The 24,257-nt window shown below is 49.2% G+C and overlaps 1 protein-coding gene and 1 pseudogene across 1 annotated transcript; one reads left to right on the forward strand and one right to left on the reverse strand.

Moving 5' to 3' along the window:
* Positions 1-324: 324 nt before the first annotated feature.
* LOC123149841 (protein argonaute 1D) lies at positions 325-7,163 on the forward strand. Its single transcript, XM_044569584.1, has 22 exons — positions 325-474; positions 734-1,550; positions 1,631-1,780; positions 1,884-2,017; positions 2,733-2,842; positions 3,123-3,229; positions 3,361-3,499; positions 3,645-3,761; positions 3,870-3,977; positions 4,169-4,240; positions 4,358-4,480; positions 4,592-4,757; positions 4,841-4,962; positions 5,043-5,180; positions 5,310-5,452; positions 5,546-5,608; positions 5,756-5,819; positions 5,898-6,033; positions 6,129-6,202; positions 6,286-6,380; positions 6,482-6,513; positions 6,641-7,163. Exons 2-22 carry the CDS (start codon positions 748-750, stop codon positions 6,841-6,843), a joined length of 3,099 nt encoding a protein of 1,032 aa, XP_044425519.1. The 5' UTR covers positions 325-474; positions 734-747; the 3' UTR covers positions 6,844-7,163.
* A 292-nt stretch (positions 7,164-7,455) lies between these two features.
* LOC123153944 (DNA (cytosine-5)-methyltransferase 1-like) lies at positions 7,456-16,653 on the reverse strand (annotated as a pseudogene).
* Between the last annotated feature and the right edge of the window lie 7,604 nt (positions 16,654-24,257).

Below are 24,257 nucleotides of genomic sequence, written 5' to 3' on the forward strand. Positions count from 1 at the left end.
CCCATGGCCAGGTCTAATCACAAGCTAGAGGAGGAACTCTACACAAAGCCGCCCGCTCGGTCGCCACGTGTACCGCCACGGTGGGAAGTAATTATAAGTTTGCACAAGAATTTTTTTTTGACAAGATAATGAACACACTAGATTGTCTTTACAAGAACCAGCAACCAGCAAATGAACAACTTAAATAAACAAAATAAATGCGCTGTGAAAACATAACCTACCAGGAATTACAAATAGCAGAGAAATTAAGGGAGGAAATAGGAGGAGGAGGAGGGTGTGTGTGGGGTGGGGTGCACTGCAAGACACTAGCTAGAGCATATAAAGTCATCTCCTTGGCGTTTTCTCCCCCCCATCCACCTCCACTCCACACTCACAGCCCCAACCCCTCCTCCTCTCTCTGAAGGAACAGAGCAGCGAGAGAGGGACTCCTGTAGCCCAGGAGTTCGGATCGACCCCCTTCTCCGGCCAGCCAAGGTGACGATAGGGCCATCGCATTTCCTCTCCGATCTCTGCCATTCGCGTCTCTTCTCTTGCGGCCGGTGGATTTGGGTCCCCCTGCTTTTTTGGCCCGAGTTTGATGAAAAGAAAGAACGAGCCGAAAGATGCATCTTTTCTTGTTTGGTTTGATGAAATCCCGAGAGAAATATCTTGTTTGCTTCGAGATGGTATATAGTTGAGTACGCTCACGCCATTGTTCTGACTGAGATCTTGGTCTCTCTCTCGTTGGCTGCAGTTGATCGAGCGAGCATGGGGTCGTGGAGGCCGAGGATGCCGGGGTTCGGTGATGAAGGTGGCGGCGGCGGGCGAGGGGGCGGCCAGGGCAGGGGCGTGGGTGGTCGCGGCCGCGGCGGCTTCGGCTTCTACCCGCAGCAAGGCGGCCGCGGAGGAGGGGGAGGAGGCTCCTACCAGCCTCGCGGGGCCGCGCAGCAGTGGCGTCCGGCCACCCCTGCTCCGGCGCAGACGCACGCCAATGGCAACGGCGGCCCGGCCGCCACGATAGCTCCCGAGCTGCGCCAAGCAAAGACGGACGACGCCACTCCGGCTCCGCCCGCCCCGGCCCAGCCGCCGCCGGAGGCCCTCGAGGCCGTCGCCGAGCACCTCGAGCTCGAGGACGTCACCGACCAGTTCGACGCCCTGTCCATGGACGGTGACGACGGCGACTCGGTCTCGGTCACCACCGGCACCGGCAGGGAGCTCGTCGTGGCCCGCGCGCCGATCCCGCGGGCGGACAGCTCGTGCAAGTTCCCGCACCGCCCCGGGAGCGGGCGGGCCGGCACGCGGTGCCTGGTGAAGGCGAACCACTTCCTCGCCGAGCTTCCGGATAAGGACCTGCACCAGTACGACGTGGCCATCACGCCGGAGACGTCGCGGGTGTCCGGCCGCGCCGTCATGGGCGAGCTGGTGCGCCTGCACCGGGCGTCCTACCTCGGCGGGCGCCTCCCGGCCTACGACGGCCGCAAGAGCATGTACACCGCCGGCCCGCTGCCCTTCACCTCCAAGGAGTTCCACATCACCGTGCTCGAGGAGGACGACGGCTCCGGCCAGGAGAGGTGAGCTGCGATGGTTACTTAATCCTCTGTTTGTTTGTTGGCATTTTGTTTCTGACTGTGTTCATTCCATGATAATGTAGGCGTGAGAGGACCTTCAAGGTGGTGATCAGGTACGCGGCGAGGGCCGATCTGCGCCGGCTCGAGCAGTACATCGCCGGGAGGCAGGCAGAGGCTCCCCAGGAGGCCCTGCAGGTCCTTGACATTGTCCTGCGTGAGCTGCCAACAGCTAGGTACAGTACATTGCTAGATCACTTACTATGCATTATGTAATACTAGTAGGAGATCTGGGTGAAGGACTGAAAGGATGATATGCTTCCATGAATTGCCCTCTAGATATGCGCCATATGGACGATCGTTCTTCTCACCGGACTTCGGGAGGAGGCGGTCACTCGGCGACGGGGTTGAGAGCTGGCGCGGGTTTTATCAGACCATTCGCCCTACTCAGATGGGATTGTCGCTCAATATCGGTAAAGCTCTCACCTTTTCTCATGAATGCTTGTATGCTAATCATATGTATTCCCTAGCAGTACTAGTACATTGTGAACCCGCTGATTAGCAGTGGAAATTGCTGCATTTTCATATTCACATCAGTGTTGTTCTGCTGAACAGAACATTCAGAACTAAAGCCTTCTGATAGATATGTGTAGTTTTCACTTTTCAGTGAGGGGGAAACTCCCTATCCATTTGTGTACTCAACACAAGTACTCTTCTGTTAGGTATCTAATTATTATGATGCTCATTACTAGGTCCATGCTTCATTTTGTGGCCCAATTTCCTGCTTATGGTTATGCCATTAAGGCCTCATGTACAGAAAGTTTACATGACTAACTCATACACATGATCTTTTTTGTTTGTTCGTTTGTTCAGAGACAACGCTTCTCTAATGAATTGAAGATAGGAAAAATGATATGTGAAATGCACTTAAAACCAGCTAGCTCACTAGCATAATCAGTGATAACTTAAGATAGCTTTAATACACATTCTTTGCATTCCAGGCTTACAGCTATCTTTGGATGTGATGTTACTGTTATTTATGGTAGGATGCATTCACAAAGTTCTGTTGCTCTGAACTTTTTTGATAGAGATGCCTCTTGATGTTGCTTAATTGTTTATTAAGATTTCACACTTCCTTCTATACTTCCCTCAATATACACTGACCTTCCTTTCTCTGCCTTTTTTTAGATATGTCAGCAACATCTTTCTTCGAGCCGCTGCCTGTCCTCGATTTTGTCGGGCAGCTTTTCAACGCTGACATTCACTCAAGGTCCCTCTCGGATGCCGAGCGAGTCAAGGTATACTTGGCTAACACTTTGTAGTTTGTACTCAACATTTTGTCCTACTTTGTTTAGGAAGATTAGCCTTTGTTGTAAGACGGTAGTGTTGGGTATGTTAAATGAATTTACAGTCCATTGTCGGCTTATTGATGAATACGTTTCCGATAACTCATCAAAGTTTGAATGGCTTTATTTTCGCAATAGATTAGTTGAGCTGTGATTTCTTGCATAAATATTTTTGGTAATTTTTATTAACTAAGTTAGCAAGCAAAGCTGATGTTATCGTTGAACACGCTAGATCAAGAAGGCCCTAAGAGGAGTCAAGGTGGAAGTTACTCACCGTGGCAACATACGGCGCAAGTACCGGATATCTGGTTTAACAGCTCAGACAACAAGGGAGCTAAGGTATGGAGCTTCCTCTTTTCATCATGCACCATTGTGATTTCCCTCTTATTTCATCTGAAGCCATTCATGTACGTTGGAAAACCTATGGTGCTATTTTTGTATTCCTAAAAAATGGTGTTCTTTCGCCGCAGTTTTCCTGTTGATCAAGGGGGCACGGTGAAGTCCGTTGTCCAGTATTTTCAGGAGACATATGGGTTTGCCATCCAGCACATCAATCTTCCCTGTCTGACAGTCGGCAACCAGCAGCGTCCAAATTACCTCCCCATGGAGGTATAATGCTAATACTGAAAATACACTCCCTTTTCTTTTTTACATAGTGAAGATCCTGCTCTATTTCTTTTCAACCTTTCACAGTGAAACCTGTGAATCAATTGTTTATGATCTGTGCTTACAATCCTGAACTGAATTTATTCAGGTGTGCAAAATAGTGGAGGGGCAGAGGTACTCCAAGAGGCTGAACCAGGGTCAGATAAGAGCTCTTCTTGAGGAGACATGCCAGCGTCCACATGACCGGGAGCGCGACATAGTTCAGGTATGGCATTCTCAGTACTGTTGGGACTTCTACCATTCTACTATGTGCAAGTGAGCAATCTCACATGATTATGCAGAACATAACCTTTTTTTGTGTGTGTGTCCATAGATGGTGAATCACAACTCTTACCACGATGATCCGTATGCAAAAGAGTTTGGTATTAAGATCAGCGAGCGCCTGGCATCAGTCGAGGCACGGATTTTGCCTGCTCCTCGGGTAGGTGGAAGAAGTACCTCAATTGTGCTGAGACAATGTCTTTTGAAGTTCTAGTGCCCTTATTGTGCGAGTGATCTTTTTTTATGAATGGATGGTGCATGAGAGCTGGACATACTACACAAGTTTCTGTAACTTCCCCTGTTTTCTGAATGTCTGGTACAATGGCTTCCCCTGTTTTTCTATTCTTTCAGCTTAAGTACAGCGAGACTGGTAGAGAGAAGGATTGCTTGCCTAGAGTTGGCCAGTGGAATATGATGAACAAGGTAATAAAATAACAATCCATCAAACAGCCGTACTAATGCTACATGAATCATATCGCCTTTGTGTACTTTATCTCGACCCTTACTGTTCATTTTTCATTTTTTTTCTTCTTTATGCAGAAAATGGTCAATGGTGCTAGAGTCAGGAGCTGGCTGTGTGTCAACTTCGCTCGAAATGTGCAAGAGAGTATGGCTACTGGATTCTGCCGTGAACTCGCTCGCATGTGCCAAGCCTCAGGAATGGCAAGTACCCCTGAAATGCTTCAAGTTACACTTTTTGCACATTGTACATGCTATTTTTTCTCTGTACTTGTTGTTTACAACAGTAACAGTGCTACTTACTGTCAATTATAGGACTTTGCTTTGGAGCCTGTTCTTCCGGTTATATACGTGCGCCCTGATCAAGTGGAGAGAGGTTTGAAAGCTAGGTTCCATGATGCCATGACCGCACTTGGACCGCAGCGCAAGGAGATCGAATTACTTATTGGGATACTCCCTGATAACAATGGCTCACTTTATGGTAACTTAAGTTTCGGCTATGTCTATTTCTGCAACTGTTAGGCCCTAGGTTTGGCCAAAATGCTCACACTGTGACGATATCAGGTGACCTGAAGCGTGTCTGCGAGATCGACCTTGGGCTAATTTCCCAGTGTTGTTTGACAAAGCAAGTGTTCAAGATGAACAAGCAAATCCTGGCAAACCTTTCTCTCAAGATAAATGTCAAGGTAGGTGTTCAACTTCTTGTTGCCTTTTTGTGCGTTTCTTCGGTTGTCGAGTCTAACGTGACCTTTTTTTCTTGATGAAGGTTGGGGGAAGGAACACTGTACTGGCTGATGCGTTGACAAGGCGCATTCCTTTGGTTACCGACAAGCCGACGATCATATTCGGCGCAGATGTCACCCATCCTCATCCTGGTGAAGACAGCAGCCCCTCCATTGCTGCAGTAAGTTGAACAATCTCATACTCTCCATGTTCAGTGACTGTTCTGTTCTTATCTACATCGATCGATCGGCATATTTGCTGAAAGAAAAACATTAACCTTATATTTCTGTCATGTTGCCTTGCCCTGCAGGTTGTGGCCTCCCAGGATTGGCCTGAGGTGACCAAGTATGCTGGCCTAGTCTCTGCTCAGACTCACAGGCAGGAATTAATAGAGGATCTGTACAATGTGACTCATGATCCTCAGAGAGGAACCATCCATGGTGGCATGGTCAGGTATCCACCTCAGTCCCTCACCCTCCCCAGTCTCCTTTCCTTGTCTTTATACTTTTCGGCACAAGTCACACATTGTGCTGCACATGTTTCCAGGGAGCTTCTTATATCCTTTAAGCGAACAACCGGAGAAAAGCCTGAGCGTATTATTTTCTATAGGTATGCTGCCTTGCAGAAATTCTACACTAGTACTTTGAGACAATTTAAAAAAAAAAACCCTGTGGTGTTAACACTGGAGTTTGTTTGGAAAAATAGCTTGTGATATATACTTGAGAGCTGGGACTAAAGGTGGTTGCCTTTACGCAGGGATGGCGTGAGTGAAGGCCAGTTCTACCAAGTTCTACTGCATGAGCTTGATGCCATCAGAAAGGTAACAAACAGTACAATTTCCCCTGTTTTTCAGGGTTTTTACCTTCTCCATTCTGATCTTCCTTGATATGTCTCTCAGGCATGCGCATCGCTAGAAGCAAACTACCAGCCGCTGGTTACATTCGTCGTGGTCCAGAAGCGCCACCACACCAGGCTGTTTGCGCACAACCACAATGACCAAAGCACCGTCGACAAGAGCGGCAACATCCTTCCTGGTGAGTTACTGTCATGCCAATATATCGTTCACTGTGTTCTGTCATGATCTGATCTTGTCTCCATGATTGATCTGCCTTGCTTCATTTGTTTGCAGGCACTGTCATTGACTCCAAGATCTGCCACCCTACAGAGTTTGATTTCTTCCTGTGCAGCCATGCCGGCATCAAGGTAAACTGATGAGACATACTTGCATATTGTTTTCATCATTTAGACTATGAGGTGATGGTTGAAATGATCTCCATTGTGGGTAGGGCACGAGCCGCCCCGCGCATTACCATGTCCTGTGGGATGAGAACAACTTCACTGCTGATGGACTGCAGACCCTCACCAACAACCTTTGCTACACGTAAGTTCTGCAATCCTTCGCCCGGTTCTCATCGTGTTCTTGATCAACGAACAATGAGCATTGTCTTCCTATCTTACAATCTCCTCTGACCTCTTGTGCAGTTACGCGAGGTGCACGCGCTCAGTGTCGATCGGTAAGTCCGCACCCTGAAATCTTTGCCATCCTAAATAACTTATGTTTGCCAACATGCTGAAAGTCTTGAACTGTGATAAACATTTCTGACTAACTGAAAACGTTTTCTGCTTCCCCTGCATTTGCAGTCCCTCCAGCATACTACGCTCACCTGGCCGCCTTCCGCGCCCGCTTCTACATGGAGCCGGACAGCTCCGACAGCGGCTCCATCTCGAGCGCGCGCAAGTCCGGCTCGTCAACGTCCCGCAGCACCCGCGCCGCCGGCGCCGGGGTCGTCAGGCCCCTCCCTGCGCTCAAGGACAGCGTGAAGAAGGTCATGTTCTACTGCTGATGATGCTCTACAATCTACTGCTGCTCTAATAAAAAGGCTCCATGCCTGCTCACCTGCACGTTAGGTGATCAGTTCACTGAAGGTGTGGCTGTACTGATAATTAAGTAGAACTATGTGCCCTGTTGTGGCTCTTGGGCTGTGAGGATTCCATTACTCTATGCTGAACCAGGTCTCATTAGAGAACTCTATTCTAGTATTTTCTAGTGTGTTTAGGACTAGGAGGCTGTGCCATGGAAGCTGCACTGAACTTGCCTCTGTTAATTTGCCTTCTATTCATGTGGATCTATCTATTCCAGAATTAGTACTATTATTATTTGATCTGGGTATTCAGAATGTGCTTGCTTGGTAAACATTTGCGCAAGTTAATCATGGTCATTACCAAAATGCAATTAGATTTGGTTCTACTTGCAACTACCACCATTTAGGATATTAATATTTTTCTTCAGCAATACCAAGAGTGTATGAAGAGTTTTAGAAACTACCCTTGTGGAAAAACAACACAAAGAAGCAGAACTCCAAAACAATCTTCAGTGCCAGTCACTTCTTAGATGCAGCTCAGTTAAGTTAGTTACAAAATTTTCTTCACAAGTGTGTGCATAACTATGACCAAAATCAACATAACCACTCAAACAATCGTTCTACTTCGCCGCTATGAATTTCTACTCCTGCGGACGATCTTGTGGCAGAGACGCTTGATCCAAAAGGCCGAAACTCTCGCGTAGTTCGAACAGGGGCCGGTCTCCGTGGATTTCACCCTTGAAAGCACGCCCGAGGGAACATCCGATGGCTCGATCGACCGGGACGGCAACCGCATTGCCGACCTGGGTATATCTAGGTGATACAAGACAAGAACAATGCAACCGAATCAGCTACATGGAAAGAAAATACAGTTACATGTTCAGAGATAGATGGTCTCTGTGTTAGCAAATACATACAGCAGCTAGAGCATTACTAGTAGAACCCTCAAACCCTCAAACACTTGTAGCAGTTTTAAGAGTTGAGAAGTGCCAGTTTTTGACACTTTTAAGGGTTGAAAAACAGAGGCAAAGACTAGAACCCTCAAATCCAACCCGTAACCTGCTTTAAGGGTTGGATTTGAGGGTTCTAGTCTTTGCCTCAACCCCAACCTTTAAAACTGTCATTTCATATATCACACATTTCATCACATTTCATCATATGACATATCACAAATTCCATCACAATTGACATAAAACAATAATCATTCTAGTTATTATTACAACACCGAATAAAACAATAATCATTCAAATTATTACAACAATGTTTGAGCAAATAACACTAATTGTTCGAATCAAATAGGACATAGAAAAGGAAAAAAAGATACATCATGGGCCAATGCGCCGCCCATCCAACTGCCAGTGGTGCTCTATTAGATCATCCCGGAGCTGACCATGAGTGGTTGCATCCTCAATCTGACGATGTGCTTGAAGAAAAGCGTGTGTGCGAGAAGGGTTTCTTTCCGGTTGCACACGGGTACCAACATTGTCATAGAAACAAGGGAGGTTTAACCCTCTCTCATCCTCTAGGATCATGTTGTGTAGAATCACACAACATTTCATGATGTTCATCAAGGTTTTTTTGTCCCAAAACCGAGCTGGACCACGAACTATGGCAAACCTTGCTTGCAAAACACCGAAAGCTCTCTCAATATCTTTGCGGGCTGCCTCTTGTGCCTTGGTGAAATGAGCCTCTTTTCTTGTTAAGGGCACCCCATTTTTCTCCTTGATGGACTTCACAAGAGTTGCCCATTCGGGATAGATGCCATCGGTGAGATAGTATCCCATTGAGTACTCATTGTTCATGATTTTGTAGTTGCAAGCTGGAGCATCCCCAGAAATTAATCTTTTGAACAAAGGAGATCTATTGAGGATATTGATATCATTGAGTGTTCCTGGCAACCCAAAGAATGCATGCCAAATCCATGTGTCCTGAGATGCTACGGCCTCAAGCACAATGGTAGCATCACGGCTTTTACCGCAATACATTCCGTGCCATGCCTTTGGGCAATTTTTCCACCTCCAATGCATGCAGTCAAGACTACCTAGCATCCCCGGCCATCCCCTTTTTTCATTCATTTCCATTAATCTTTTTGTATCTTCCTCGTTTGGTGCCCGAAGATACTGCTCACCGTACAACTTGATGACCAACTTGGCAAACCTACGGACTGACTCCGTGGTTGTATCTTGCCCAATGCGAAGATACTCGTCGGTATAATCCGCGGGTATGCCATAAGCGAGTACCCGCATTGCCGCCGATATCTTTTGATATGCACTAAACCCCATGATACCGGCGGCGGATCTACGACGTTTAAAGTAATATGAGGCGGCCTCACAATCGGTGACAATCTTCACAAACAAACTACGCCGCATTCGGTACCTTCTGCGAAAGAGACGAGGAGGGTATGTAGGTACCTCGGAGAAGTAGTCTTCCATCAAATGTTCGTGTCCGAGAGCGCGGTTCCGGTAGATGGTGACTCGGCCCATCTTCGACCCTCTCCTCTGATCCATCAGCTTCACGCGGTTTTCAAACAATTGCACGTCGATGAGGAGGCTCATCATCTCGACGTCGTCATCTTGCAACAACTCCTCAATGTCGGAATCGTCAGATGTCGACCAACCCGACGAATCGGACATGACAATCTCCTCATTGTTCATCTCCATCTGCAAAGGACATTCACAAATTAGTGCTAAAAAATGAAACAAAAAGAAAATGAAACAAAATAAAAAAAATGAAAAAACCTCACCTCTCGGATGAGGCGGCGTCGGCGGCCGGGGCAGGGCGGGAGGGCGGCCGAGGGCGCGGCTTCGGCGGGAGGGCGGCCAGGGCAGGCGGGAGCCGCGACCGGCGGGAGGGCAGGGCGGCGGGAGGGCAGGGCAGGGGCGGCCGGCGGGAGGGCAGGGCGGGAGGGCAGGGAGGCGGGAGGGGCGGCCGGGGCGGGGCGGCGCAAGGGAGGAGGAGGCGAGGCCGGGACGGGGAGGAGGAGGCGCGGCCGGGCGGGGAGGCGGCGCCGCGGTGCGGGACGGGGCGGGGAGGCGGCACCGCGGTGCGGGCCGGGGCGGGGCGGGGAGACGGAGGGGCGGCCGGGGCGGGGCGTGGAGGCGGAGGGGCGGCCGGGGCGGTGCGCAACGGGGTGGCCGGAGGCGGGCAGGGCGGCCGGAGCGCGGCCGGAGGCGGGCGGCAGGGCGGCGGATCTGGGGAGGGAGCTGAAAACTCCCTCCCGCGCAAAAGCGAAGAGGAAACCGGGTCGACGAGGAGTATAGGGGTTGAGCCTCTAAAAAATTTAAGGGTTTAAGGGTTGAGGGGTTCTATTCTTTGCGATTTTTTTGTCTCAACCCGTAAAAAAGCGGTTATTTTTGAGGGTTTGAGGCTTTAGGGGTACTACTAGTAATGCTCTAACCAACTTACTTCTGCTTTATAGTGCCAAAGATCCTGTAGTAATCTGGGAAGCCTTGCAGTCTTCTCGCGGATGGTCAGGACCCGGTCCTGCGTCGGGTGCAAGATGACCTGCAAAGAATGTCCGTCAACGCATGCTCAGTCATTGATCAGCAACAACCAGCAGTCAGGAATCAAGAAACATGAGCAGTATCTTTAAAGTTTGCATTATGTACGTGGTTGTGAGGCTCAGCTCTGGTGACAACAGTCGGAGAAATCTCGTCCCACCATATGCGCCTGAATGGTCCGCAACTCAACAGACAAAATAAGGATCAGATCGTCGATGAATGGTCAATGTTGTACAAATCATACAAAAAGGAGCCTTGGCGTACTTACTTTGATGATTTTCCTTCCATGAAACTCATGGCATAGTCAGGCCATGAGTATAGGGTTGGAATTCGGTTTTGGGGTTATCTAGGTGGATTACCTTTACGATTAAGCTGAATGTAGCGTTGGAATTCGGTTTTGGGGTTATTGCGATGCTCCAGTACATCATTAGGTTGATTGTTTTTTACCTGTGGAAAAATGATATATAACACATAAAAATAAAATCCACATGGGCTCAAGTAACATTGGAGGAACAATGAGCATAGGAGGAAAATGTTATGATGTGAACCTTCGGTAAATCAGATATTGCATCTCGAAGGACAACAGCTTTCTTCCAGTGCTTATCTTTTGTTTTGTCATATGCAACGACACATTGCTGAAAAGAACAACATTATAGTAAGACAAAACAATAGTAAAAAAATTACAAAAATGTGGTGGTTATTCATGTATTATCTTAATGAAAATGCTTTTGGCACTACTACTCCTCGCTTAACAACGTCATGGGTGGGAAGTGGGAATTTTGGAAGTACCTGTGTTGCCAAATCTACATTCTTGTTGAGTAGTATAGTGTTACAAGGTAAAAAGAAGATAGAAAAGAGACACACCACTGAAGGAAGAAAATGCACGCATCCTATATTGTGGTAGTCCAAAATTTCCGGCAACCATCATCCCAAGCCTAGCTTGGTAATTCATTGCGACAAGGCGGCTTAGCGCATACTTTCCAAGGAAACCATCTTCGAATTTCAGTATATCTACTACATTTTCCATTAGAACATATTTGGGACTCAGATAGTCAACAATATCCATAAAGACAACCAACTGTTTGTTGCGTTCATCCTTAAGTGGATCATTGTGCGTTCTGTGCCTGTTTAATCCACTAATGCCTTGGCAAGGAGGCCCCCACAGAGAGTAAATGGCATAAAACCACCACTTTGAGGGCTAGATTTGCAGAAAACACTGCTACATTTTTGTTGCAGAAAACACCATGTCTTGTGTAATCTTTTTCAAAAATAACCGATTGGCGCATTTGGCTCGGTTGAGCGCGATTATGACATATGGGGCCCGCCAGTCAGGCTGATGTGGCACCAATATCTCACACCGTTACATTGAACTATTTTGCAGGACGTGGGGCCCGCTTGTAAGCATTTCCTCCTACCTTTTCTCTAGTTCTTCACTTCTTCCTAGTTTCTCCCTCTCTCCCCGAACCAGCAGCATGGTGGAGCGCCACCGCCGCCCATCGCCATGGCACCCAAGCTCCAGAAATTCATCGTCGTTAGGCCGCCCTCGCCCGGATCTAGTAAGAACCGAGCCTGTGCCGCCTTCCGTATCTCATATTCGTGTTCCCCACTCAAATCCGAGCTCGGATCCGGCAAGAACCTGGACGGCCGGCACCCCAGGCACAACCTCCGTGCCCATCTGACCATCGATAACGAGAACGACATGGAGTGCCCTGCCCTCTTGGCGGTGTGGTGACTGGTGAGCCTCGAAGTCGAGCTTCGCGGCATCGCCCCCACACAACGGGGGCACCATGACGACGAAGGGGGTTGGCCCGAGGATGATCTTGTCCACCGTGTTGCGCCTGTTATGCCATAGAGAGAAGCAGTAGGTCACCGAGCAGAGCATAAGGGCGACGTCGGCCTTTGCCTCGGCCTCGCGCGGGACGGGCGGCGGCCTCCTACCTCGGCCCCCTACCGCGATCTCCGCACAGCAACGACGACCTCTGCCTCAACCTCGACGTGATAACAGTGGCGGCAGCTTCTACCGGGGTCAGGGGCAGGACGGGCAATGGTGGGTTGGTGCAGATAAGGTGAGCACGACCAAATACTTGTCCTTTTTTTTCTTTTAATGGCAGGTGGACCCCACATGGCTTCACACGTGATGACAATGTTAGCAAACTTCACCGTTACATGTGTGGAGTATAATGTTAAGCGGCACCACGTCAGCCTGACTGATGGGCCCATCTGTCATAAACACGCTTAACAGAGCCAAATCCACCGATCAGTATTTCTTGCAACAAGATTACACAAGACATGGTGCTTTCTGTCAAGAAAATTTGACGTGTTTTCTGCAAACCTAGCCCTCAAAGTGGTGATTTTATACAATTTATTCCCCCACTGATAACATCTACAGAGCCCTTCAAAATTAGAAATATGCATAAGTAGATACCACAACAAAATGAACAAGAAAGAACAAAAAAGAGTATTATATATACTTACAGGTAACAGCAAAATACCCTCCCTAGCTATATCGACTCTCAACGAATTCTTTAATAGACTTAGGAGAATCACTGAAAGTTTTAACAAGCAAAAGGCAATATTAAAAGATTAGAATCAAAATAGAATGTAATGAACAAGAACTCAGGCCGTCAATCGGCTCCCATGTATCATCAGCAGGTCCATATCCTTTGCACCTCACATATATAAGGAGATCACATATTTAAAAAAATTATACACTAACGTAGTAGGAAACAAGCGTAGAATAATACAAAGAAGGTACAATACAATATCAACTCTGTAATATATAAGAACCTTGCATAAGGGCATCTCCAACAGGTGCAAAAAAAATCCGCGCCCTAAAATAATTTTAGCGCGCCACTGTAGCACTTTTAGTGCGCCGGACCCAAAATTGCTTTAGCAGATGCCCAAAAATCTGCGCCCCAAAAAACACGCAGTGTAAATTGTGAAGCGAGCGCAACCAGCGCCTCAAATTTGCAGCTTTTGATAGCGTTTTTCAGCATGCGCAACCATTTTTTGCGCGCGCACTGTTTTACAGCTTCTGCTGGAGCTATCCGGCGTCCAAAAAACTCGGATTTTAGCGCGTGGCCTAGTTTTGGGCGCCTGTTGGAGATGCTCTAAGAACGTCGAACAATAAAGTAGTGATACCTTAAAGCAGAGGCCTACTTGACCATTCTTTGTTGGATCACCATAACATATGTCTAAAAGTTTCTCAACCTCAAATATGTCATATGGAAGAGATTCATCTTCGTCATCTGCTATCGTCTCAGCTTGACCAAAGCCCAGCACTGCGTTGTTTTTCTGGACTTCATATTTCTCATAAAGTTCATACCAATGATGAAGAAGGGAAAGAAAATCTTCGTCCTTCTCATTTCGTACCTGCAAAATTGGAGGCAAAACATACAAGTCATTATGTTTGGTTGATGAAAGAAAGATGTCACTCATTGGAGCTTCGTTGATGGAAAACACTACCTTTGTGCATGGATGGTGATACCCCAGACTACTGCAAGCATGTTCGTTTGTATCCACCGCCCATGTCTGCGTGAGACAACAACTTTAAGATTGTCAATTTCCTTTAGATTCAGCTAAAAGCTACTAGAAATATGAAGCACGCGTACATTCTTTAAATTTATGCCAGTTGTTCGACATACTTTTGTATGTGATTCGGCAAGAAAATGTATTCTTAGAAATGAATGAATTTTCTAAGTCCACAGTCTCCTCGTATGTGTGTTTAGATGATCACTTACGTGCATGCCTTTAGTGCATGTGCTTGTATTGTCCATGCATGACCAAGACACGTACAGATGTATCAAGGAAAGCTACGTACTAACACGTACGTGCATGTGTTAAAAAAACACGTACGTGCATTAGATTTGGTACGGTATGTGTAAAGGCCGGGTCGTACAGAGCTGTAATACATGTATTCACTCATGCATGTACGTACCTGAATACCCACGCTCCGCCGGCAAGCGTGTGTACGTATACAAATACGTATGGATAACTTGCCAGCCGGCGAGCTCAATCAACACGTAATAAGACTCTCAAGGGCCTAGGGTCAACACTTTTTGTACCGACTAGAGCAGGCGCAAGAGATAAAAAGTAAAATGGATTCTGAACTAACGCGTACAGCTTAAGCTGTCGCAATCGATCAGGAAGCTACTTGGGCGAGGGGCTGAATGGATCGGGCATTGATCTAAACTGCGTCCCATCCATATCGTGTCCAAGAATATCGGAACGGTGACGGCGGCTGGTGCAGCGCCCTGCCCGTCTCCATCTCCCTATAAGAGCATCTCCGACAGGTGTCCAAAAAGAGCTCCACGTACTAAAATTTTATTTTTTTTGGCGCCGTACAGCTCCAGCAGATGCTGTAGCGCTAAAAGTTTTTAGGACTTGATGAAAAACGCTATCGCGTGCAGCATATTTTAGGCTCTGGATTGCGCGCGCTTCATAATTTGCACTGTGTGCTTTTTGTGCGCGCGTTTTTGGGCGTCTGCAAAAGCAATGTTGGTCCCGACGCACTAAAAGTACTAAAGTGGCGCGCTATAACTTTTATTGGAAGCCAAATTTTTGTGCGGCCGTTGGAGATGCTCTAAATACCCACTACATTCATGGAAAACTCACACACGAATAAACGTCGAAATAGTTTGGATCAAAACTTAGTTTTTGGTTTGGTTTTTGATTTGGTCTCACTAGTTTGGTCTCTACTGGATTTAGATAGACAAACAATTTGGTTCGGTTTGGGTTGTGGCTAATAACGGATTGGATAGGTTTGGTTGGGTGTAGACTTATGGGTTGAAAACTGCTGCAAACTATGGTTTGAGACCGGATTGATGGACTAGTCCCAAGCGAAGGTCCAAATGCCACCGCCTTCCCAGCACGCTCAGTCGCTTCTTGTCAATCTATCCATCGTCCAGCCCAAGCTTCGTCCACGTGCGTACTCGTGCCATGGGCGCCTCTGACTTGGGAGAAGATGATCTTGACTTGGACCTGCTGCACCTCCATGACCACGCCGATGACAAGGGTGACATCCATGACCATGTCGACGCCGGCGTACGTAGAACCTAGGATGTTGGGAAGCCATGACCGGCACAGTGGTGACCGGCGTGCGTGTGCACCAGGAGTGGTCCGTGCAGGCCACAGGAGCGTCTGTGTGTTTGTCCGTGCGTGTGTGCGCCAGGAGCGATCCGTGCAGGGCATGGGCGTGTGTGTGTGTGTGCGTGCATCGGCAGCGTGGCATGGGCGTCGGGAGTGCGTGCATGCGCGTCGGGCGGGCGAGCCGTGAAGCATGGAACATGGCGAGTGTGTGAGTGGGGTGCGTCGAGAGCGCGGCGTGGCGCATTAGTGCACGCGCGTATAAGCTCCCCTCCCTCACGTGTATTGTACCAAGCGGATCGAGTTCGTGCTCGAGGAGAAAAACAGAAAAACCGTCGGTGCGGCAAGGTGTTTGTCTGTGACCAAATTCTCTGTGTCCATTCTCCCACTGTATCTTGTTGTCTCCGGTGATGACCGGTGCGTCAGGAGTCCGTTTTAGCTAATATAGGAGACGCCGGCGACCAACACACCCTGAGCAAACGATCATGACCTAAACGGCAACTGCCTTCTTCAAGTTTTTTTGTATCCAAGTTCCAACACCCGAGCAGCAGATACTCACTAGTCAGTTACACGGTTGTTGTGCTTTGTCCATGGTTTGAGTTTGTGGGTTTAATCCAAAACTTGGAAACAATTTAAGCTGGATTGGGTGAGAAATACGTATAGTTTGGTTTGGTTTGGATTCTAGCTACAAGTTTTTGGTTTGGATTGGTTTGGACACTGGAGCTATACTCGTACAGTCTCGACTGGTTTTGGCCTGGATGTCAAACTATTCACAGGTTTACGCACGAAGCACCTAGGGGAGCCGCTGACGAAGATCTGACATCATGCCAATCGTCTTTTCTCAAGGTGAGAACTGATACTAATCTCTCCCATCTCTCCTCTATTTGCACATCTCCACGGTGGCCAGCGGAGTTGCGGCCGCACGGCCGGAGACGGAGCCGGCCGCCGGCTCTATCTCTTACCGCTGAAGACGACGAAACTGTGCCGGGTGCGGCCGTTCATGTTCAGCCCTCGGTACACGGTCTGCTCGTGCAATGACGTACACCCTCTACCGGAGAACCTGCGAGGTCGATGATGACGCGCCGGGCTGTCGTTGGTGCGTACCTCCCGGCGCACTCCTCGTCGGCGACTCCCACACGCCGGCCTGCCTTAAAGACGACGACGCCGGGGGTTGCCTCTCCTGTCCAACCACCGGTGATTCCTTCATGTTGGACTCAGAACCGGCGGCGATGAGCCGGGCTGTCCTAGCCCTCGGCGCACCCTCTCTCCATCGACAACTCCGCTAAGGCGATGACGGGCTGGGATTGTCATGCGTGCGCGGCCTCTGGTGCGCCCGCCGCTCACGATGACGACGGGCCGGGGCTGTGCGGCCCTCGGTGCACTACTCACCGGTGACGATGTGTCGGGGTTGCCGCCCATCCGGTCCCCAGCGCACCCTTCACGCAAGACGACGATGTGTCGGGGCTGCCGCCCGTACATGGTTCCCGATGCATTACTCGACGACTCCCATGATGACGTGTGACGTACCGGGGCTGCCGTCCATGCACGGTCCCCGGTGCACCCTCCACCGTCTACCGTCGGCAACACCATCATGTCGGGACTCGGTGACACAGCCGTTCTCAGGCGCGATCTAGTGTGCCACCCCCTCCTGCCTACATCATCGACGGTGTCTGGCGAGGCCCCGCCGCATCGCGCGACCTCACTCGCCCTCGGTCTCGCCGGTCCATGGAGGCGCCATGGGCTAGCCAAGACTTGGTGACATGATCCGTTCAACGCGCTAGCGGCGTCGAGGCGCTTGACGAGTCACGACGACTTCTCGTAACTATGGCGGCGAGGACAACACCCGACTGGGGCTGGGACATGCGTTGGCGTATCCTGCGACCTCCCTCTTCTCCGAGACGAACACGTGTCGCACGGGCCGGGGGGCCAGTCATGCGTAGCGGCTTCCGGTCCGACGCGTCCATCGCGGCCGCGGGCTCGGCGTCACCATTAGCACTCCGTGTCAGCAGTGCACGCTCATCGGCAAGCGGCCTACCCAACTGGGGCCACCACGCCAAGCGGCGCAAGGTGGCCACTACCTCCGCTATTTGGCGGCCGTGTATGTGGTCAACGATGAATGTGTGCACTCCATGTGTCGCACGTCCATCCATTCCTTCTTCTCCTTCAAACATCTACTATCGCGGAGCATACCCCTCGCACATCCGGCAAAGCTACAAAGCCATCAACGACGTTCAAGCCAAAGCCCAATCATACATGCTACCCAACTCCAACAACAACGACGCCATAGGTCGGTGTGGCCGGAGCAAAGGCCACGTTTTTGATGGCGCGTGTACCACCTAGTACACGGACTCTGTCGTCGCCACACACACCATCACCATGCATGAGGAACGCGAAGCGAAGAACGAAGACGACCACTGCGCAGCCTAATCGAAGGTGTCCTGCGGTACTATCCACGGGAGTAATTAACCGGAGGCTTAAATGATGATCGCGGCATGGAATAAAAGAGAACAGAGAACAAAATAAAAGAGAGTCGCCTCAGCAAACTCGATCGACCAGCGACCAACTAGCATGGCTGGTCCGCGAATGCCTCCTAAGCCGATACAGCGATCAGCGCAAGGCTATTTAGGCCGGCTAGCTTGCTTGCACGGGAGCGGTGTGGGACTACAAAAGGTCGAGGCTGGCTGCGCTCGTTACCGGTCGGTAAGTAGTACTAGTATCATTTTTACGGCGGCTGCTACTCGGCTGGCCTGCCGTCCGATCTGGACCCCCGCGTGCGTTGATCGCAAGTTCGCGAGAGCGAGTATAGGCTGACCCAGTTCATCCTCACACAGTGTCCCAACCCCGCGCTGCACCCCCTACGCAGTGTCGCTCGTCGAAGCCGTATCACCCTGAGCACAAACTCCGGCCACAATCTCTTACAGGGCACACGGGAGGTGTTTTATACCCGGGCCACGCCAAGGTACACACCCCACGTCCCTACCCACTCGAGCGTTTGATCCGGCCTGCTCTGGCCGCGCCCACGGCGCGCACGCGCACGCCCCGGTCGCGGCGAGCTCGCAACAAACCAACTCGTCCAGCCCTTCACGTTCGCCCTAGTCCTGCACGTCGGGTGCACTCACACACGCACACCGCGCACACACTAACGCACACACAGGACATACGCTAGTCGGACAATGCCCATACAGACACACGTGCCCGCCACGGTGCTCGCCACGTTGGGCGCGGGCACACACTACTCGCCGTGCCACCGTGACTTATTTCCTATCTATCCTAAGCCACGTCTACAGAAGGGCCGGCTCGTCGATGTCGATGTTGGCGAGGAGAGCCTTCTCCGCCTCCTCCGCCTTCTTCGGCTTCGTGCAGTCCTGCCAGAAATGCCCGCGCTGGTCACAGTTGTAGCATCGGCCACGCCGTTTTCCCTCCGCCGCACGACGCCGTGCTGCTGCCAGCATCGTCATAGTCGAAGCCGCCGCCGTTCCGCCGACTGAGCCACCGTGAGCATCAACTACTTGTCCGCCCACTCACCACCGACCTACGCATGCTGCCGTGACCTGTCGTCGAAAGCTTTCAGCCGACCCAGTGCCTCCTCGAACGGCAACGTGTTGATGCGCAGAACTGCTCCATTCTAGCGACAACGGTGTACAGGTGGTCGGGGACCGAGTTCAGGAGCTTCTTCACTATCGACGGGTTGTCCAGCGTCGAGCCTAGCCCTGCTAGCGCGCCACCATGCGGCCGATCTTCCTGGCGAACGCGTCCAACATCTCTCCGTCCGCCATGCACAATCGCTCGGACTCGCCTCGAAGATTGCCCAGCCGCGCCGCCCTGACCCGATCCACGCCGACAAACCGTGTCTTAAGGCTGGTCCACAGCTCCTTCGCCGTCTTCTTTGATGAAACTTGCAGCAAGATGTCCTCCCGGAGCAGGTAAACCCTTGTCGTCTTGTTCTTCTTTGCGTCGACCGCCACGGCGTCCGTAGAGCCACCACATCCCATAGGCCCTGCACGGCGAGGTTCGCCTCCACCTTGATCGCACACACGGTGTAATTCTCACCGGTGAACACCGGGCATTGCAAGGACAGCGAGCTCCCTGCACCGCCTGCGTATGGGACGATTGACATTGCCGGCGAGCTCCTCAGAACCCTAGCTCCGATGCCATGTGTTGGGGTCGAGCTCTTGCCCAAGCTCACCCTCTCGTCGCTCTCACTCTCTCTCTGGCTCAAACCGAAGGAAGAAGAAGAAGGCACAGTGGACACAGAGATTTCCGGCGACGAACGCCTGTTAGCTAGACTACAGGGTATCTAGCTTTCCCGGGATCAAGCGAAGAGAAGCCCTGAGCAGCGAAGAGAGAAGATGCAGCAGCCGCATATATATATCTGGAGCTGAATCAGTGAACACACGGTCCCATGCACTGGTGATAGAGAAGCTCAAGTGCTAGTACTACTTAGAAGCTTTATTTCTTGTTGACTCACTGAGTTACAACCGAAGGACTCCAGTCCATATATAGTGGACTACAAGTTGGCTGTGAGCAGCACGTGTACAGCCACGTACACACACTAGAAGCTACACTACGTACTAGATTCATTTCTTGCATGCACAGCTCATGCATCACCATTCTACAGAAGACACGTTCCTTCCTTACTAAATAAGCTTGCCGACATGCACCTGGATATTTTGCAGCATTCAATTAGCTCATGCGTTGCACTTGCCGACAGCATGATATTTTGAGTACTCAGCCGACGGAGCAAGCAAAGATGATACGTATTTTAACAACGCCCGCCGCACGTTCGGCAATTTATTTCTCCCCGAACACAAACTCTAGCCACAATCTGTTACAACGCACACGGGTTCCGGTGTGCTATTCAACCTGGCCACCCAATAGCTTCTCGTGGTGGATGGAGTTGCGGGTTCCAACGATGGGCAAGGCTTCATAGATCCTAGGGCTGCATGGCATGTTAGGCGACGAGAAGATTCTAGGAGAGGAAGGAAAGACAACCAAGGGCTCCATCATGAGCCAATGGCCAGCGAGTGTCTACTTTCTCACTTATTGTGGGGCCTATTTTTTGATGAGAAGCCCCAGGCTAATTGTTCGCAGCCTCTGATGCGCCGCTGGCCCAAGACGAGCAGCCTCTGATGCGCCGCTAGATTTCCTACCGTATGTCATCATCAAAGCAGTCGGTTGTCATGCTCCCACACGCGGTTGTCGTCTGAGGACTTCCATCGCTCTCGGTGCATGTCCTAGACTTGGGGCGCCATGCTTTCCACCAACGACATGGTCGACCGCCACATTCATGCATGCGATAAGATTTGGGTACCCCATGACAATGTCCCACCATGCATGGTCCTCAAGAACAGTGATATGATTAAAAAAAATAGAACCGCGACATGTGTGAGACCTCCGAGGAGGCTCTTAATCCTGCCCCCAAGGAAGATAGTATGGAGATGGAGGGGTGATTAAGAGGGAAAGAACTAGATGGGGGAGAACTAGACCACGGACTATATATAGTTGTACGAGGACAAGTCCAATTGGAACGGCAGAGATGGAGGCGTGACTCGAGAAAGAATGTGAAAATAATATTAGGCTTTTGCGTCTTGTTACATGCTCAAGTGATTGCCTACAAGGTTGGGTGTCTTTATATTTTATATGTGTACTAGCACAAATGCCTGTGCGTTGCAACGGGAGAAAAATAACGAGGTGCTAATAATAAAAATGGTATATGAGTGATCATGCACCGAACTGATTGAAGGAGGGAACTTAGTGGGACATACCCCATGCATCCGGAAGACTTTGTGTATCAATGTATCTATCCTCCCTTGGCTTTCTGGTCCAATAGAAAGCACAACATCGAAACATGAATAATTTGCCACTTAACTCATTGCATCTTTGCGGTGACCTCCTTTGACTAATATAACAAAGGCTTCATCTCCCATTTTGAGGAGGTAGGAGGTGAATTAAGTCTGACAAACCTTCACAAGAGGCTCTTGCAAGCAACAAAATTGAGGTTTGGCAAGCATGCACGCTCGACTGCCCATGAGATCACAAGATGACGAAAATATGGCAATTCGATCAGAAAGACCATATATACCTTATCGCAAGCACATGTGCTAAGTCTAATTATCATGTGCATGAGGTTGCAGGTCCTTCTGAAGTTGTAGGTGATGCCCCTCTCGAGGTGTTCTAAAAAAAGTTGTAGGTCCTCGTCGCTGGCTGGTGGACAACACTCGTCGTCGGAGCCGGGCCACCATTGTGTATGGTCACCGCCACGCAGACCGCTCCTCTATGTTGGTCCGCCTTGTCGCCGAGCTGTTGCACTATGTGGTCGGCCGATGGCTAGCGCCGGCCGAACCGCCACATCGTGCATGTTCGTCGGGTCACACACTCTCGCATTAGTTTAGCGGCTCACAAATCCCACGTCCCTATTAACATTAAGTTATATTTATACTTTGGCATTTCAAAAAAAAAATGATGTCTGAAAGGTAAAGAGTTTACAATGCTTGGTGCTCTTTTGTTGACACATTGCCGCCAACAATAGGAGCACCCCCCCCCCCCCCCCCATTCGAACGTATCCACTTCTTCCCTGGACATTATCATCGGGCCTCGTTGGGGATTGATTAGGGCACACAGAGCTGCCAGAGAGATGTTAAAACGGAGGGGAGTGCTCCTCTATCCTAGTTGGCGTGCGGGAGCGAAACATAACATGAGTAAGATGGGGTGTTGTCGCATTCTCTCTGCTCTTCATCTCTCCCTCTTCCCTCCCTATCTCACTAACGACATCGGTGACATTCAGTGTTGAGGAATATCGTCTTAATTGTCAGCAAGTCTAAGTGAGCTCCAAATACCTTCTCCCTTTGAGAAACATCTAGTTCCAATATTTCACTCACTTTTAATTATTGTATCTGACGATAGTAACAACAAACATCAAGTAATTACCCGAAAAAAATCAAGTAATTATAATCGGCAAAATTACTTCACGTACAATAGAATCTAGTACGATTTCCATCCGACGTGACAGTGGATGGTGAGGATGCTTTTTACATAAGCGATTGACGCTGCCTATACTGCATCGTACAAAAATCTTAAGAGATCTATCTTATGTGAAACACTCTTATAATTGGCACTTATTCCAATTTATTTTTTCAATCGGTAGCACATAGCTTCCAGCAGCTTCTAATCGGTGCAACCATTAAAAAAAAAAGGAAAGCAATAGACCAAGAATCCCCCACCGAGCTCCCTTATCCAGACAACGTTGCTCGTCATCCATCACCGCTCTGAGTCCCAGCCTTTTTTGCTTGGGGGCACAACAAGTTCCATTCCATTCTCTGCTCCCAAAGGTCGCTAGGCTCTCTCCGGTTGACCACAACTACCTTCTCCGGTGACCACGCGCCACAGCAACCTCTTCCTTCCATTCCAGTGGCGCTCCTTTCCCACTTTGGAGTTCATTCATCCTTATTCCTTTTCCTTTGGCCTCTTTTTTCTTCCTTATAGCCTCTTATTTCTTATTCCTAGATGGCTTCTCTTATTCGTAGATAGCTTCTTAACACCCAGACAAATCTAAGACGTATATAAATTAGATGCATTGGATGTAAGGAGCCGATGTGGGACTATTTAAAAAGTAAATTGACATCAGGATAGGTGGGATGGATCACCGGCTGCAGCACGGCGTAGCTCGCGTTGTTTTTTTCTTTAAGCACGTTGAGGTTGGTTTTGAGACGGAGAAAGGAAAGCTACTTAGGAAGTTTTGAGACGGACGAACGAACGGACGGTTTTGAGTCGGATAAAGGAAAGCGACGTACCAAGTTTTGAGACGGACGGAGGAGCTGAAGAAAAATAGTACCACCTCAGGCAAACCATATGAAAAAAACTGAAAGCGTAAAATCACTGGAAGAAGCGTATTGTGACGGTGAACCCGGAGACCCAATCCGTGCTTTATTATTAGGGAGAGATATCAGATTGGCATGTCTATATTTGTGTTCCGGTTGACCCACCATCTACGCTCGGAACCTTCAACCCTAAAAAATGCTCATCTAGGCCCGTGAATGGGCCTTACGAGTTTTTACAGCAATGCACGTATAATTCATTAAAAATCGACAAGGTTACCTCACATAGATCCTCCCACATGAGTGGTGGTCGAGGACACGCAGGCGATATAAATGACATAATCATGTTTTCCGCTAAAAAAAATTCTAGACCATTTCCTCTCGTGCATTTCCCACCTAATATCCGTTTGCAGCCTGATAATTCCTCACTTAATTTCTCACATCATGTGTTTCGTGACTGAGAGTTCTCGCTTACTTTCTTAAGACATGTATTCCCGCCAAAATTTTCCTGTTGTGATTCTCATACAATATCTCTATCTCAAATGTTTTGCACTCAATTTCTCATCATGTGGTTGCCGCCTAAAACATGAACCCTGATTATTTAAGGTGAACATTTATCATGATAACATCATATTGATGGAACCATCACATGAATTTTGCCAAAGAATTTATGAAAAACAAGATTTATTTCACAAGAAGAGAACTTCCTACAAGCTCATGGTTGCAAAACAAAATTAGTAATAATAATACAAAGAGAACCACCGATATTCAGTACAAATTATTTTGATGATTGAGCAGAAAGCGCAATTTCTCCTCCGCGTGAAAATAACTGAAAGCCACACCAGCCAAGGGTTATCAGGGTAACATCATGCTGGTGCAACCATCACATAAACATCATACTGGTGCAAACATCATACTGGACACAATACAATTTCATAAAATGGTTACTTACTACCAGGCAATGAAAGAAAAAGAAGAAGTAATAATAACACAGAGA

This window comes from Triticum aestivum, chromosome 7A (assembly GCF_018294505.1).
Source record: "Triticum aestivum cultivar Chinese Spring chromosome 7A, IWGSC CS RefSeq v2.1, whole genome shotgun sequence".
Taxonomy (NCBI): Eukaryota; Viridiplantae; Streptophyta; class Magnoliopsida; order Poales; family Poaceae; genus Triticum; species Triticum aestivum.

What these genes read in the sequence shown, in the direction of transcription:
- LOC123149841 (XM_044569584.1), top strand. Translation starts at nt 748, where the DNA reads ATGGGGTCGTGGAGGCCGAGGATGCCGGGGTTCGGTGATGAAGGTGGC. An exon ending in AGTGGAATATGATGAACAAG is followed by an intron (nt 4,241 to 4,357) that starts GTAATAAAATAA and finishes TTCTTTATGCAG; the next exon opens with AAAATGGTCAATGGTGCTAG. An exon ending in TGTGCCAAGCCTCAGGAATG is followed by an intron (nt 4,481 to 4,591) that starts GCAAGTACCCCT and finishes TGTCAATTATAG; the next exon opens with GACTTTGCTTTGGAGCCTGT.